The following is a 17,346-nucleotide window of genomic DNA, read 5'->3' on the forward strand; positions in this document are numbered from 1 at the left end:
CAGATGTTGCTTAAAGTTGAAAACATATCATACAAATGCTGAATGAAAGAGTGTTGATGTATTACATGAATAATAGACATTGTCAACTTTAAGGCAAGATATATCACTAGAGATAGGAAGCGTGACTTCAGTAACAATAAGAAGATGAATTCATCCACAAGACAACAATCATAAGTAAGTATGCATCTAATAACAAAACCCCCAAATTCATAAAGCAAAATTGACAGGACAAAAGATAGGCACATTGGAAGTGGCGCTGTGGCTCAAATGGTAGAGTGCTAGCCTTGAGCTGAAGAGCTCAGGGGCAGCGCCCAGGCCCAGAGTTCAAGTCCCATGACTGACAAAAAAATAAAGAAAAAAAAGATAGACATAGACAAAGCCACAATTGGTTGAAGAATTTAATATTGATAAGTAATAAAAATGTATACTATACTTATAAAAGCCATGGACACTATAAGTAGAAAAATAGTGTCAGCTATCAGTACTATAACAATTAATATGAGAGTCTTGTAATTGTATCTTTTGATATTGATAATGTTGAGTGTGAATAATCTAAAATTACATATATGCATATATATGTATGCATATATATGTACATATGTATATATACATATATGTATATATGTATACATATATGTATATATGTACTAAGGATTGAACCCAGAAGTAAAAACATGCTAAGACATTGAGTCTACCTCTACCACTGAACCTTACCCTTAACTCTTACTAGTTTAATTCAAGTTGATTTAATCACTTTGTTTTGTTTTTTGTTTTTGTTAGTTCTGAGGCTTGAATTCGGGTCCTAGGCACTGTCCCTGAGCTTCTTTTGCTCAAGGCTAGCACTCTCCCACTTGGCGTTTCTGTTTATGTGGTACTGAGAACTCAAACCCCGGGCTTCATGTAAGTTAGGCAAACTCTCTATCACGAAGCTACATTCCCAGCCCTGATTTAATCACTTTGAACTCAGGGCCTGGGTAATGTCTTGAGCTTTCTCACTCAAGGCTAGTAGTGCTTTACAACTTTGAACCATAATACCATTTCTGGTTTTCTGGTGGTTAATTGGAGATAAGTGTTGCAGACTTTTCTGCCTGAACTGGCTTTGAACCACAATACTCAAATCTCAGCCTCCTGAATATCTAGTATTACATGCATGAGCCACTAGTGCTTGGCTACAAGTGTGTGGAGTTCTTTTTGTCATCTTTCCTGCCCATATTTCTTTATTGTGGGAAAAGGGTACACTAGACTCTTGGAGTCGGCATACACAAATGCAATGATTTGAATCAAACAACTTTGTAGAATTCTTGAAGTGATGTTGCTAGTGTAATACCTTGATGGGGAAGGCTTCTCTTTGGACGAGTAAGGAAAATAACTCACATTAATGTGATTTTTATTAGTGTTATTATTATTTAGATGGTCATCAATTATTAGGTTTTAATGATGAAGAAAACATTTTTGGGAAAATGTTACACATTTCATATTGTTTGCTACTTAAACCAAGTAGCACATTGTACAAAAAGACATCTTTTCTGATATAGAGCTTTCCAGGTGTTTATTTTATCATACTGGCACAAAATCAATTTGGTACTTTATATGGTACAATAAATACCTAATTGTTTGTGGGGGGAAATGCTCTGTGGGTAAATCTATTATGCTAGTACTAATGATCAAATTTTTATTAGTACAAAGTTGTTATGTCGAAAAACGAACTTAACAACTTTGGTGGGGGGGAAGGGGGAGGAGGATTCGGTGGGGGGTGGAGGATGGGAAGGGATGGGAAGGGGAAACAAAGGAGGAGGCTGCAATGCTTGATAAGAAATGTACTCATTATCTTGCCCATGTAATTATAACTCCTCTGTACGGTATTCTCACAATAACAAAAAAAAGATATAAATAAAAAAATTTTATTAGTACATTTTCCCTTTTTCTTTGTTTACAAAGTAGGTTGTCATGGGAAGCTATTTGTCAACCTGTTTTTTTGTTTTGTTTTATTTTGTTTCTGGTGTTGTTCCTGGGGCTTCAGCTGAGGGCTTAGGTGCTGTCCTTGAGCTTTTTTTTTTAACTCAAAGCTAGTTCTCTGCCACTTTGAGCGCTTTGAGCAAGGACTATTTCCAGTTTTCTGGTGGTTAACTGGAAATAAGAGTCTCATGGACTTTCCTGACCAAGGTAGCTTTGAACTGTGAGCCTTACCTCTCAGCCTCCTGAGTCACTAGGATTACAGGCCTGAACCACCAGCACTGAGTCTGTCTTTAAAATCATGTAATTGTATCATATACACATGATCCATATGAAAACCATCTCTTAACACCTGAGAATTTGTCTGTGAATGGTTAGCTTTTGTGCTGTATGGATTTTTTGTAGTACTTTTCAATATAAAAAAAATGTTTGAGCACCTCTAACAAATTGTTTATAAATTTAATTTAACAATGTAAATATAATTTTGTGTTTTAACCAAAACTTAGTGTCTTCAAATTCTCAAGAACTTCCACTTTTCTGATTGGTTAAGAAAATACAGTACATAACTTTAAAAAAATACCTTTGAAAAAGTTAGATATATACATATTGGAGTTTAAAAGGATAATAGCATAGAAACATTCTATAAAACATCATATTGCTCTTATAAGTACAATCAAATTAGAGGTAGGTTTTAAAAATCAAACTCTAACATATATCTTCTATTATATCGACAAAGTTGTATATTTAATATTTAACTCAATCATGTATTTTTTTTTTGTCAATTGTAGGACTTGAACTCTGGGCCTGGGTGCTGTCCCTCAGCTCTTCAGCTCAAGGTTAGTGCTCTAGAAAGCATGGATTTTAATGCAAAATTTGTACTGTATCTTTAGTTTTGCTTTTTTTTTTTTTTTTTTTTTTGGTCGGTCATGGGGAACTCTGGGCCTGAGTGCTGTCCCTCAGCTCTTCAGCTCAAGGCTAGCACTTTACCACTTGAGCTACAGCACCACTTCTGGTTTTCTGGTGGTTTATTGGAGATAAGAGTTTCACGGGCTTTCCTGCCTGTGCTGGCTTTGAACTGCGATCCTCAGATCTCAGCCTCCTGAGTAGCTAGGATGACAGGTGTGAGCCACCAGTACCAGGCTTTGGTTTTGCTTTTTATCAAAGCACCATAATACATAATTAAATAAGACAAGATATCTAAAGTGTATCAGAAAGAATAATGGCTGTGTACTCTTCTGATATTTCTGTTGATAGTTACCTGAGAGATTCAGTCTTAGTCATCATGATGTTTTTGTTTTGTTTTGTTGTTGTTTTATGTTGGTACGGGGGCTTGAACCCAGGGCTTTGTATTCACCCTCACCTGCCTTTTTCACTTAAGCTGCTTCTCTACCACATGAGCCACAGCTCCACTCCTGGCTTTTGGCTGATTACTTGGAGATGAGAATCTCACAGACTTGTTTGCCCAGGCTGGCTTTGAACCATGATCCTCAGCCTCCTGAGTGGCTAGGATTACAGGCATGAGCCACCAGCCCTTGGACTCATAATAGTTTTAAATAAACCATTATCCTAATTTTCACTTGCTGCCTTTTAGCGAGTGAGATAAACATTTCCCTGTGCAGAAGGAACATGGGCCAGAGCTGTATTTACATGTGTGTGAGACAATATGGCTGCAACCTGGCCCACCATGGTCTGCATAGAATGCATTCAGACATAGCTGGTATTCCCTGTCATGAGTTATGTCCTTTCAGGACGATCCTGTGAGCATCGAATACTTGTTAAGCTTACTTTTTAAAAAAAAATCCCTTAGAAAAAAATATAAGTGATTTGCATCCCTGATGAGCACCCTGAAAAAATAAAAAATAAAACCATGCAGAGATTCCTGCACCTGGCAATCTCAGCATGGGAGGCCTAACTGAATGAGCACCGTCGTTTGCAGGTTCCAATGCCTTCCGCCTGGGCCTGCTTACAGCACTTGAATGGGAAGACCCGTGGCCACGTGAGGAGCACACTTCCCGCAGAAGCCTCCACATCGCCCATACACCTTGGCTCCATCCTGAAAGCAAGTCGAGGGAGAAATATACAAGCTGAGAGGGTGAGCAACACTGAAAGGCAGATCACCTGTGAATGAAGATGGAAACGATGAAGCACACTGAACGCTCTTAAATAACCATGGAGCCAGACGCTGGTGGCTCATGTCTGTAATCCCAGCTGCTCAGGAGGCTGAGATCTGAGGATTGCAGTTCAAAGCCAGCCAGGGCAGGAAAGTCTGAGTCTCTTATCTCCACTTAACTATTAGAAAATTAGTTGGCTCAGAGTGATAGAGCACTAGCCTTGAGCAAAAAGAGCTCAGGGACAGCACCCAGGCCCTGAGATCAAGCCCCAGGAACCAGCACAGAAAAAATAATAATAGTGGGAAGTTAGGATGGATGGGAGAAGTGAGCATAAGCAAGGGTGGTCAGTCCGATTAAAATACTGTATGTGCACTTGTGAAATAAATCCTGAAACACCTTTTAACAAGTGACACACCTAAAACAATAAATAGCAGGAATCTAAAACAGGTTCTCCCTGGAGTGTGGGAAAACAGAGCATAACGGGGAGTGGAAAGGGGTGAAGATGGCCAATACTTTACATACAAGTGTACAAATACAAACTGGGTACCAGTGGCTCATGCCTATAATCCTAGCTACTCAGGAGGCTGAGATCTGAGGATCCTGATTCAAAGCCAGCCTGGGCAGAAAAGTCCCCATGAGCCTCTTATCTCCAATAAAGCACTCAAAAAAGCCAGAAGTGAGGCTGTGGCTCAAGTGGTAGAGCACTAGCTTTGAACACAAAGAGGCTCAGGGACAGTTTAAGCCTCAGGACTGGCAACACACACACACACACACACACACACACACACACACACACACACACACCAAAAAAGTGTACACAGTTGGTTGGAGCAGGATGGAAACAAGGAGTCTGATCAAGGAACATTGCATGCATGCATATATAGACATGTCAATATAAAGATTTCTAATAGAACTATTAATGCTAATAAAAACAATTAAAATGAGAAATATACAACCTAGTAATTGTGTGCCCAAAGCAGGAAAAAAGCAACTATTTTTGAACCATGTGGCTGAAATCATTAACCAAGTTTTTCTATGAAATATGTATGTATATTATATATATGTGTGTGTGTGTGTGTATATATATATATATATATATATATATATATATATTCATTCTTTTCCCCAGTACAGGAGCTTGAACTTGGAGCCTGGGCATTATTTCTTAGCTTTTTTGCTCAAGACTGGTACTGTAACACTTAAGCCACAGCTCCACCTCCAGTTGTTTTTTGTTTGTTTGCTACATAATTGGAGAAAATAGTCTCATGGACTTTCTTGCTTGGGCTGGCTTTGAACCACGATCCTCAGAACTCAGCTTCCTGAGTAGCTAGGATTATAGGCATGAGCCACTAGTACCAGGTAACCATTATATGTGAAGTATAAGACCATACCTTTTCAGTATTAGTGACAGTAGCAGTGATTAGTGATTAGTGGAAGTGATAGAAAAGTTCTAATCTAAGATTTTTATTTGATAATTATATGAGAATTTAGGTGCTTCAACTCTTTCCACATATTTTCCTCTGAAGTATGTATTTGAATATCAGAAAGTTTATTAAAACCTCTCTCAAGTTCTCTTGTCCAATATGTGTACAAATTTATGCAAGGTTCTCTGATGTAATGAGAAAAAGACATTGAAGGCATGTGTCTCATACTGTACCCCACTCACCTCCAGCATCCGATGGAAACATGGTGGAATGGATAGAAGCAAGGAGAAAGTAGCTGGCTGAAAGCACCAATTATAATTAGATTAAGAAAAGCTAAAGTGAGGGGCTGGGAAGGTGGCTCAGTGGTAGAGCGCTTGCCTTGCATGCTTGAGGCCCTGGGTTCGAGTCCTCAGCACATAAGCAAAAGGAAAAAAGCCAGAAGTGGCGCTGTGGCTCAAGTGGTAGAGCGCTAGCCTTGAGCTGAAGAGCTGAGGGACAGCGCCCAGGCCCAGAGTTCAGGCCCCATGACTGGACCCAAAAAAAAAAAGAAAAAAGAAAAGAAAAGCTAAAGTGAGAGAATATTTCTTTAGTAGAACAATTTGCTAAAAAAAAAAATTCTTTGAAGACTGAAGATTTTGATAGAATGAAGTAAAAATACATTGAGTTCCTCCCATATTTTAGAGAAGGTAGACTTATGTTTTGTATGTGTGCTAGTACTGGGGCCTGGTCATTGTCCCTTCATTTTTTGGTTCAGGCTGGTGCTCTACCACTTAAATGACATTTCCAACTTCTACCCTTTTGTTGGTTAATTGGTGATAAGAACCTTACGGACTTTCTAGCCCCAAGGAGCTTAAGCTGTGATCCTGAGATCTCAGTCTCCTGAGTAGCTAGGCTGACAGGTGCCAGTTATTAGCTCCCAATCTGTCATTATGTTCAATACAGGGAGGAAGGAATGCATAAAGGAGGTTCTTGGGTTCTTGGGGCTTTTAAGATTAAAGAATGCTTTGAAACCAGAAGTTCTTAAGGTGCTTTTTTTTTTTTTCTCTCAAAAGCTCTTTCAACTCCAGAGAATCCAACCAAACTCACAAGGAATGATGATAAAAATGCAATTTTGCCCATTTCTCAATTTTGGCATATATTGTGGAGGTAAACAGTTCATCTTGATTAAACTCAGTAGCAAATGAAAATATGTTTCCATTTCCAAAAGTATATTTGGATTTCATGAGTTATATGCCAGCCCCCTATTCAGATCGTGCAGTCATATGCAACACTTTGATTTGGGATAGAATTTCCTCATGAATTAAATAAAGAATTTAGTGGAATTGAATTGAGGAAGGGTGAATGAAAAGAGTCATTATAGTCCAAAATAGAAGCAGGTAACTGGAGGGGAGAGGTGGGGTTAGGACTGTTGGGGGAGAATTAGACTCATAAACTGACATGTTGAATTGTATAGCTAACTAAAGAGAATAAAAAATAAAAGTCAAGAATTTCTCTTTAGAACAGAAGCAAAATGAATAGCAGAACTAAATATTCATGCCTTCTTTGGGGTTTCAACTAGGATTCGGTCTTTCGATTGAACTCAAAGATGTCTTCGCTCAATACAGAAGGACAATGTATTTCATTGAAGTCTTTACAAGATGCTTTCTCAGAATGGACTTTATATAAATCATTTCATTTTCAGCCTTCTGCCCAAAAGGATTAGACCTGAACATGCCAAATAAGGATTTACAAATAGACATTCATTTGGAATATTTCATCTACTCATGTTAGAGAGACACCACAAATTAGAATTCTCTAATTATGAGTTGAGAGATAATTTTGTGGTCTAAAAGGCCATGGATGTCAGAATGTTTCAGTGCATTTATAAATAATATCCATGTAAATAAGGATGACACTTTCTTCAAAAGAAAGAGAACTCTGAAAACATTGCCTGGACAGGAATATGGCTTGTGCTAACATGAACAATTTAAGTGAGCACACTTCAAGCTGTGTTACCCTAGACACAGAGATGGTAAGCAACAGAAAGCATCTCTAAAAAACCATGTATGTCAATATGCCATTCCGGCAGCAAAATAAAATAAACTACTTCGAATAATGGATTTTCTAGAGCCCCAATATCTATATAAGTAGACTATAAAATAGTTACAACTCCACACAGAAATACTGTGTCGTTAGTTCCATAGATCAAGTAACAATGTTATCTAAAGGTAACCAGGAAAATATGAACCGGATATAACATAAGTCATCCTAAACTCTTGAAAACACTGTGAAGACTATGCATTAAGTAACAAATGGTACTGACAACCTCCATCACTTGAAGTAGTGAGATAAATACACCAAACACTTAACTCACACGTTGAAATATGAAACTCTATTGCTCTTTGAAAGGTACTGGAAACCCACTCTTTCTGGAATAGTAGAATGTCAGATCGTTAGTCCCAAATTTGAGACTGACAAAAACAAACAAACAAACATCTAGATCCTTCCCTTTAGTATTTTGTGTTCAAGTATCTGTAGCCCATATGGGGATTCATTAGATATAACCTCTACATATATACATTAAATAAAATGAATGTAGAACCCCACATCATGAATGGTTATGCCCCGTTACAGGTGAAATATGCAATGCACAATAACTCTAGCCCTTTGCTCTAGGTCATCTTACATTTGAGATGGAGGGCCTCCTGGGACAATTGGAGCACTTTGGTCCAGGTGCACTTACTTGGGATCTGTGGACAATGACGGAGGAGTACCTCCCCTGAGCGAGCCACTTCGCCGTGCTGGAGATCTTCACCCCAGTTCCTGTCAAGTTAATGCTGAACTGGCCCTGGATTGTAAAGGAAACAAGATGGATCCATACAATGCTTCAGAAGAATGTCCTTGGCTAGAAATGTCAAATGATTTGTATTGCCTTCCAAGTCCTTTCCTTAAAAAAAGAAAGACTACTGATATAACTTTACTACAAAGACATGGAACCAGTGAAATAGTTTAATCCTAGCTACTCAAGATACTGAGATCCGAGGACCATGGTTCAAAGCCAGCCCAGGCAAGAAAGTCTGTAAGACTCCTTACATCCAATGAACCACTAAAATAAAACAGAAGTGGAATTGTGGTTCAAGTGGTAGAGCACTATCTTTGAACAACAAAGCTAAGGGACAGCAGTAATGCCCTGAGTTCAAACCCCACAGTGTATGTATGTATGCAGGTATGTGTATTTATGTATAAGTGTATGTATGTGTAGATATGTGTATGTGTCTAAATATTTGCATACATACACACATATAAACACATATACACACAAGTAAGTCTCAATTTCAAATGATAACAGAACTAACAACATATTACATTATCTGTGTCAAAATAGTTTTTTTTTTTTTTTTTTGCCAGTCCTGGGGCTTGAACTCAGCACCTGGGTGCTGTCCCTGAGCTTTTTTGTGCTCAAGGCTGGTGCTCTACTACTTGAGTCACAGCTCTACTTCTAGCCTTTTAGTAGTTAATTGAAGATAAGAGGCTCATAAACTTTCCTGCCGGAGCTGGCTTCAAATTACAACTCTCAGATCTCAGTCTCTGGAGTAGCCAGGATGGTAGCATCAGCCTCCAGTACCTGGTTAACATCTATTTTTAAGAATAAAACATTTCCAATTTCCAATTGACTTGCAACGTGTGATTCTCATGTCAAGGAACATAGCACTCATTTTTTTTCCCCATGCCGATACTTGTGCTTGAACTCAAGGACTTGAGCTGCTCTCTTAGCATGTTCTGCTCAAGGGCTAATTCTCTACTATTTGAGCCACACGTGTTTCATGGCCTTTGCTGCCCAGGCTGGCTTCAAACTGTGATCCTCAGGTCTCAGTCTCAGTTGGGATTACAGGTATGAGCTACAGGTGCCCAGTTCATAGCAAGAACTTTCAGGAAGCAAAAGTGCAGCAGAAGTGCATGGCGACAGAGACAGATCCACCCTTATCAGGGGAAAATTAGATAGGCCACGTGGGAAATAAATGTCCTAAATAACCCAGTTAAAGGGTAGAGGAACACAAACACACATTCCATACATGTAAAAATCAGTAAAAACCCCAAACCCTGGCCAAGATCTATGGGCATTCGCCCAATGTGCTTATTTCTCTTACTTTTATGATGTAAGCAAATATGAATTATGAGGTAAGCAAGATGTGCATCTGTTGAGATGGACGTGAGAGTTGAATTTGGATCTGTGAAACTTTAGGAACATTTAAGAACAGTTCTATTGGTTTGATGTATATATCTTCCAGTCATATCCCGCTCCTTCAATATCACACCTTGCAATGTGGTGAAGTTTATTTTCTCTCAATAAAACACACCATCTGTGTCCATTTTCTTTGCACCGCTCATACCCTGGTGTAGGAGGCCTACCCAAACACAGGGGACTTGATGGTGATGAATCTCAAACAGAAGAAGTTTTTTCAGTGACATCAAACATCTGGAGGGCATTGATGCCAATGCTGTGGAAGTGGACTCAGAATTTGGTTTCTACATTTGACAGAACCTCTCCAAAACCAAAACTGGGCAATTTTTATTTAGAAAACAGGAGCCTCGGGCAGGTAAATACAGATGGCATATAGATGAGACAATTCCTTTTGAAAGCAGGGACCTAGCTCCAAGAACGTGTGTGTGTGTGTGTGTGTGTGTGTGTGTGTGTGTGCGCGCGCGCATGCGCAGCAGTACTGAGGCTTGAACTCACAGCCTTGGTGTTGTCCATTTTTCTGCTCAAGGCTGGTTCTCTACCACTTGAACCACATCTCCACTTCCAGCTTTTTGCTGGTTAGAGATAAGAGTCTCATGGACTTTTCTGCCTGGGCTTGTTTCAGATGGCATTCCTCAGATCTCCATTTCCTCAGGAGCTAGAATTACAGGTGTGAGCCACCAATGCTCAGCAACAACTATCTAATTTTGAAATAAAATTCTGCCTTTTTAGACATGTCCCCCACAAAACATGAAATGAAAGTGCCTTGTCCTCAGGGCAGAGAGAGGCACTTTACTGTTGGCTCCATGTTTGGTTTTCTTTTTTTGGGGGGGGTCCGGTCGTGGGGCCTGAACTCTGGGCCTGGATGCTGTCCCTCAGCTCTTCAGCTCAAGGCTAGTGCTCTACCACTTGAGCCACAGCACCACTTCCAGCCTTTTCTGCTTATGAGGTGCTGAGGAATCCAACCCAGGGCCTCATGCATGCAAGGCAAGCACTCTACCACTGAGCCACCTTCCCAGCCCTATGTTTGGTTTTCTTAAGGACCTTAGATTGAGCATTGACCTGGAATGTCTGTCTTTCTGATTATAATCTTGGGTAAGGCACGTTAGGGCTACATAATTTTTTGAGATTTTTTTTTTGGGTGGGGGGAAATGAGGTTACCTTGAGCTGCAGAAAAGGTGTTAAAGACAAAATAGATATAGATACTTTATTCTTTAAAATCCTGATTATGTAGATACCTTTTATTCAGATTCTATGCTCATCAAAAAATATCTTGGCCAGGCGGCTATGGCTCATGCCTATAATCCTAGCTACTCAGGAAGCTGAGATCTGAGGATCATGGTTCAAACCAGTCCAGGCAGAAAAGTCTGTGAGACTTATTTCTAATTGTCCATCAAAAGGCTGGAAGTAAAGCAATGGCTCAAGTGGTAGAGCACCAGCCTTGAGTGAAAAACTAAGGGTAAGTTCCCAACCTCTGAGCTTAAGCTCCAATACACACACACAATATTACCATAGACAAAGAGGGAAATGTTAACGTGGTAAAATAGTCAATCTGTTAAGAAATTAAGATAATCAAGAACATGTCATCCTGTGCCACAGAACTCTTAAACTGAAACAAAACAAAGTACATATGATAAGATGGAACAAAAAGGCTGATCATTCTACAATAACTGCAAGGTTTCTGTGGACAGAACAATTTGGCAGGAGATCAACAAGGAACTTTAGTGAACATCACTGCACACCATAGCCTGTGTTCTGCAAGCACGCCACCCTACCAAACCCGAGTTCACATTCTCTGCAGGCATGCACAGAGCCTTCCTCAGCATGAGCCGTGTGATATGCTGCAAAACCAGCCTCAACCAATTTAAAAAGACTGAGATAATCCAGTTTGTTTTCCAACCACAATGAAAAGAAAGTAGAAATCAAAAACAGAAGGAAATTCGGGAAATTCGCAAATATTTGGAAACCGAATAGCTGCTGCACTCCTAAATAACCAGAGATTCAAAGAAGACATCACACATGACAATAAAAAATGTTTTAAGTGGAAATAAACACGCAACATAAAAAATCCAAAATGTAGCAAAACAAGTACTTAAAATGAAACTTACAGCTATAAGTACATATATATATATATATATATATATATATATATATATATATTAGAAAAGGATCATTTGACCTTAAGACACTAGAAAAAAATCTAAGACAAGCACAAGAAGAACTAATAAAGGGTAGAGTGGAAATGGATACAATAAAGAATGAAAAACAATAGAGAATATGAATAAATCCAAACAATGGCTTTCTTAAAAGAGCAAGCCTAACAAAGTTTCAACTGATCCAATAATTTAATTTTTGAGAGAGAGAGAGAGATTTCTAAAGTCATGAAAGAGGGGTAAGGGCACTGATAAGCTAATAAAAATATGAAAGAATATAAAGGGATACTAGCAATATAATACATTACAACCAATTCATTAACTCAGATGAAATGGATGAATTTCTAAAATGATATGAATGACCAAAAGTGATGAAAGGAAAGCTAGAAAAAGCTGAAGGCATCTGCAATGAATAAAGACATTCAATTAGTCAGCAATTTATTTTTTTACAAAGAAAACCACAGGGGCCAGGTGGCTTTGTGGATGAATTCTCTCCAAAATTTAAGCAAAGAATTTTTGTCAACAAATAATTCCCAAAGTATAGGAAGAAGGCTGGGAAGATGGCTCAGTGGTAGAGCGCTTGCCTTGCATGCATGAGGCCCTGGGTTCGATTCCTCAGCACCACATAAGCAGAAAAAAAAGGGTCAGAAGTGGTGCTGTGGCTCAAGTGGTAGAGCACTCGCCTTGAGCTGAAGAGCTGGACAGTGCCCAGGCCCAGAGTTCAGGCCCCACAACCAGACCAAAAAAAAAAAAATATATATATATATATATGTATATATATATATATATATATATATATATATGAAGAAGAAGGAATACTTCCTAACTCATTCCATGAGGCTGAATATCTCCTTGGAAACTCAAAGCCAATACAAGAGAAAAAAATGGAAGAATAATATTTCTTATGACTGAATATGAAAATTTCTTAACCAAACATTAAGATACCCAATCCAGTGACATAAAAAAATTATTATGCACTGTGACTTAATCATAGAAATGAAAGCTTGTTTCAACACAAGAAAGTCAATGAGAATACCATACTCTAGCAAGATAATAATGGGCAGTCATCATAGGATCATCTCAATAAATGCAGGAGAAATTAGAGTTGAACTCTCCTGTCTTCCTGCCCTCCTCTTCCCCCTCCCCTCCCCCTTTCCTATTTGTACCCCTACTGGGGCCTGAACTCAGAGCCTCCCATTTTCACTCAGCTTTTTCCCTTAAAGTTGGAGCCCTACCACTTGAGCCACATCCCTACTTCCAGCTTTCTGCTGGTTAATTGGTGTATCGCTGCCCAGGCTAGCTTCAAATTTCCTCAGATCTCAGCCTCCTGAGTAGCTAGGAAGACAGGCGTGAGCCACCAACGCTTGGCTCCCTTTGCTAATAGCAGCATGTAAGCTCGGAAGAGAAGGGCACTTTTCCCTACCTGGCCAGAGACTTCTACAAACCACTCACAGATAGCATAGTTAATGAAGAAGAGCCCAGCGCTGTCCACCTACAATGGGAACATTAGCGTGGTCACTCTCCCACTCAGCACTGCGCCAGAGGGAGCTGCCAGGGCAAAGAGATAGAAGCTATCCCAATTGAAAAAGAAAAAAAGTGTGTTTTTGTTCATGGATGATAGCATCGTGCATTTAGCAACTCATCAGAAATCTACTAGAAAAGCTATTATCACTGATCAACTCAACAGGGTTTCAGGATGCAAGAGTTTACCTATGAAAATAAAGCCAAGAGGGAGATTGTCCAGAAGGAAAACTGTACTCATTACCTGACTTATCAAATGGTAACCCCTCTGTACAACACCTTAATAATAACAACAAAATTATATCTAAAATATTGACTATTGCATCTCTGATTTGAAGTTTATTTAACTAGATAATTCTCCCTGACAAATATATATATATATATATATATATATATATATATATACACATATATATGTATACACACACACATATAAATGTGGGTCTTGGGGTATAAACTCAAGGCTTGGGTGCTGTCCCTGAACTTTTGCTCAAGGCTAGTGCTCTACCACTTGAGCCATAGCTCCACTTCTGGTTTTTTGCTGGTTAACAGGACTCTCATGGACTTTCCTGTCTGAGCTGGCTTTGAATTGTGATTTTCAGATCTCAGCCTCCTGCAAAGCTAGGATTATAGGTGTGAGCTGCTGGTGCTCACCTTCGCCTTAATAATTTTTCCTAGAATAACACAGATAAGCTCATGCTTCTATAGTAATTCTTTAAATAGTTACATTCTTAAATATTTGTTACCTCGAGTTCTTTTACTAAGTTCTTCACTCTCTTTACATGACATAATTTAAAATTTCTTTTCTTAGCAATCTCCTCCAATTATCTGGTAGATTAAAAATTAACCTTTGCCAACAGAAACTTTAAAATATGAGATTCCAGTAGTCAATTGCAAGTAAACTTTGCAAACTCAAAAATGTGTTTTAATATTTTATGATTATATTTATAAATCACTCTATGCTTTGAGTTACACTGAATTTAGTATTTGAGTGAAATAAGACTCTCGTGACATTTCTAGGTTCTATTGGAGTTACTGGACTTGAGATTTGTCTGTTTCTTCGTTAGGTTTTCTTATTTATCTCAGACTTTAGTTTTAATCTCTTCTGATCTCTCTTAAGTCTTCTCTAATATAGACAATATCCCTCTAATCCTACTATAAACATGTTTTATATGTCATGTGAAAGTTGTTAATAAAGAATTCCAAGTAGAAGCCGGGCGCTGGTGGCTCACGCCTATAATCCTAGCTACTCAGGAGGCTGAGGTCTGAGGATCGCGGTTCAAAGCCAGCCCGGGCAGGAGAGACCGTGAGACTCCTATCTCCAATAAACCACCAGAAAACCGGAAGTGGCGCTGTAGCTCAAGTGGTAGAGCGCTCGCCTTGAGCTGAAGAGCTGAGGGACAGCGCCCAGGCCCAGAGTTCAAGCCCCACGACCGACAAAAAAAAAAAAAAAAGAATTCCAAGTAGAAAAGACTTCAGCAAAACACCAACAACTTCTCTTCAAGATGATAGCAGACTTTTAATTGCTATCTGCTGGGTAGTAGATGTGATTCATGCATTCAATTAGCTTTGAATCTACCCAACAATGCTATATTCACCTAGCTTACAATTCCCTGCCTTATCATAAAAATATTGTTTGTATAAACTGTACAAAATCCCTTATCAGACATGAGATCCCAGACAAACACTGGTGGCTGGCGCTTGTATTCCTAGCTAGTCAGGAGACTGAGATCTGCAGATTTTGGTTCAAAGCCAGCCAGGGCAGGAAAGCTTGTGAGACTCTTATGTCCAATTAAACACCAAAAAGTCAAAGGTGGAGGTGTGACTTAAGTGGGAGAGCGCTAACCTTGAGCAAAAGAGCTCAGGAACAGACTGACACAAAGAAGGGAGGGGAAGAGAGAGAGAGAGAGGAGAGAGAAAGGAGAGAGAGAGAGAGAGAGAGAGAGAGAGAGAGAGAGAGAGAGAGAGAGAGAGAGAGAGAGAGAGAGAGAGAGAGAGGGAGGTATACAAAATTTCCTCTAGGAAACACATTCTGGAAGTCAAAGACATGAAAAAATGTGTGAGAAAACATCCAGAAAGAAGACATTAAAAAGAAGGAATTATTGAAATATACTCTTTTTCCATCTCAGAGGTAATAGAATAAATTGTTTTGCATATTGATTAGGAAAGGTTTGGTTTGGCTCCTGGTTTGAATGCTCAAGTTCAATCCTGATGACCCCATTTGGCTGGGTTTCTGGTGATGAGGACATTGTGGTAGGAGTGCAGGTGACAGCACTTATATTTTTTTGTATTTTATATTTTATTTTTCTATTTTTATATATTTGGTATATACAATCATTCAGACACACACCACACCCCTATGTCTAAATGATTCAAAATTCTTTTTGGGGGGAGGGGGGTCCATTCGTGGGCCTGAACTCTGGGCCTGGGCGCTGTCCCTCAGCTCTTCAGCTCAAGGCTAGTGCTCTACCACTTGAGCCACAGTGCCACTTCCGGCTTTTTTCTTTTTGCTTATGTGGTGCTGAGGAATCGAACCCAGGGCCTCAGGCATGCAAGGCAAGCGCTCTATCACTGAGCCAATTTCCCAGCCCTGATTCAAAATTCTTGTCCATTAGTTCTTTAAAAAAAATCTTGTAAACATTTCTATGTTTGCACATTCCTTTTCTTGTAATATTTTTAAGGCAACAAGGATAAACGTTTTTAATAGTAAAGGAAAAATGATCAGAAATACCTGCGGGCATCTGGCAGCACTGTAGCAATCTCCAGCCGTGGCGTAGGGAACTGTCTTTCCAAATATTGTCTGGGAATACAGAAGGTCCATTGCTAGAAAATAATACATGAGACTTCTTAGCATTAAGAGAAGTGGAGGTGTGGCTCAAAACGTAAAGCATCAGCTCGGAGTGGAAAAGACAAATGAGCGCATGAGGCCAGGAGTTCAAGCACCACTACTGGCACAAGAAAAACAAGAGAGAGCAATGTCATCTTTACTGTCAATATACAATATTCACACTCTTTAAATGGGCCTATATAAAATTTAAACAAAAGGCCACAAGTATAGTACAGAACACAGAACGAGCTCTCGCTGAATAAATTTTCTTTAATACAAAAATGTTCACTCTGAGCACCAGTGGTTTGAGCTTATGCCTGTAATCATAACTGCCTGAGAGGCTGAAATTGGGAGGATCTAGATTTGAGGCTAGCTTAGGCATGATCACGTGACCCCTTCTCATGGCTCACAGTTGTGAAGGCTGAAAGTCTGCAGTTGGGGAACAGCAGAAATGGCTTCTGGTAAGGTATTTATTTTCTTCTTTCTTCTTTTTCTTGTTCTGTGTGTGTGTGTGTGTGTGTGTGTGTGTGTATGAGTGTGCATGTGTGAGTGTGCATGTATGCAGGCACATTCTGACAGCTTAAACTTAGGGCCTTGTGTTCCCCTTAACATTTTTCAGTCAAGGCAGGCATTCTACCACGTAAGCCAAAAACCTCCATTTCTGGCTTTTTGCTGCTTAATTAGAAACAAAGCATCTCACAGACTTTTCTGCCGAGCTGGTTTTAAACGGCTGTCCTCAGATCTCAGTCCCTTAAGTAGGAGAATTGAGGCTTAAGAGTCATAGTCGGGAAGGTGGCTCAGTGGTAGAGCGCTCGCCTTGCATGCATGAGGCCCTGGGTTCAATTCCTCAGCACCACATAAGCAGAAAAAAATAAGCCAGAAGTGGTGCTGTGGCTCAAGTGGTAGAGTGCTAGCCTTGAGCTGAAGAACTGAGGGACAGCCCCCAGGCCCAGAGTTCAGGCCCCATGACCAGACCCCCCCCCAAAAAAAAGAGTCATAGTCAACATGTCTTCTCTCAGGAAAGTTAGATCTAATTTACAAATACATATGTAAACAAATACGGGGTCACATACATATACACATAAATATAATAACCAAAGTATGGTCTATGCAGAGGAGGATTCTAATGGTATCATTC

At 39.5% G+C, this 17,346-nt stretch overlaps 1 protein-coding gene across 1 annotated transcript in view; it reads right to left on the reverse strand.

Moving 5' to 3' along the window:
* Positions 1-3,916: 3,916 nt before the first annotated feature.
* Adamts20 (ADAM metallopeptidase with thrombospondin type 1 motif 20) overlaps positions 3,917-17,346 on the reverse strand; it is a 109,819-nt gene continuing 96,389 nt past the window's right edge. Inside the window, exons 36-38 of the mRNA XM_070034805.1 lie at positions 16,113-16,204; positions 8,211-8,315; positions 3,917-4,006 (exon numbers count right to left, since the gene is read on the reverse strand). Of these exons, the coding sequence (XP_069890906.1) occupies positions 3,917-4,006; positions 8,211-8,315; positions 16,113-16,204 (287 nt within the window). The remainder of the gene's footprint in view (positions 4,007-8,210; positions 8,316-16,112; positions 16,205-17,346) is intronic.

Source organism: Dipodomys merriami, unplaced genomic scaffold (genome assembly GCF_024711535.1).
Source record: "Dipodomys merriami isolate MVZ:Mamm:240054 unplaced genomic scaffold, mDipMer1.0.p SCAF_10, whole genome shotgun sequence".
NCBI classification, from domain to species: domain Eukaryota; kingdom Metazoa; phylum Chordata; class Mammalia; order Rodentia; family Heteromyidae; genus Dipodomys; species Dipodomys merriami.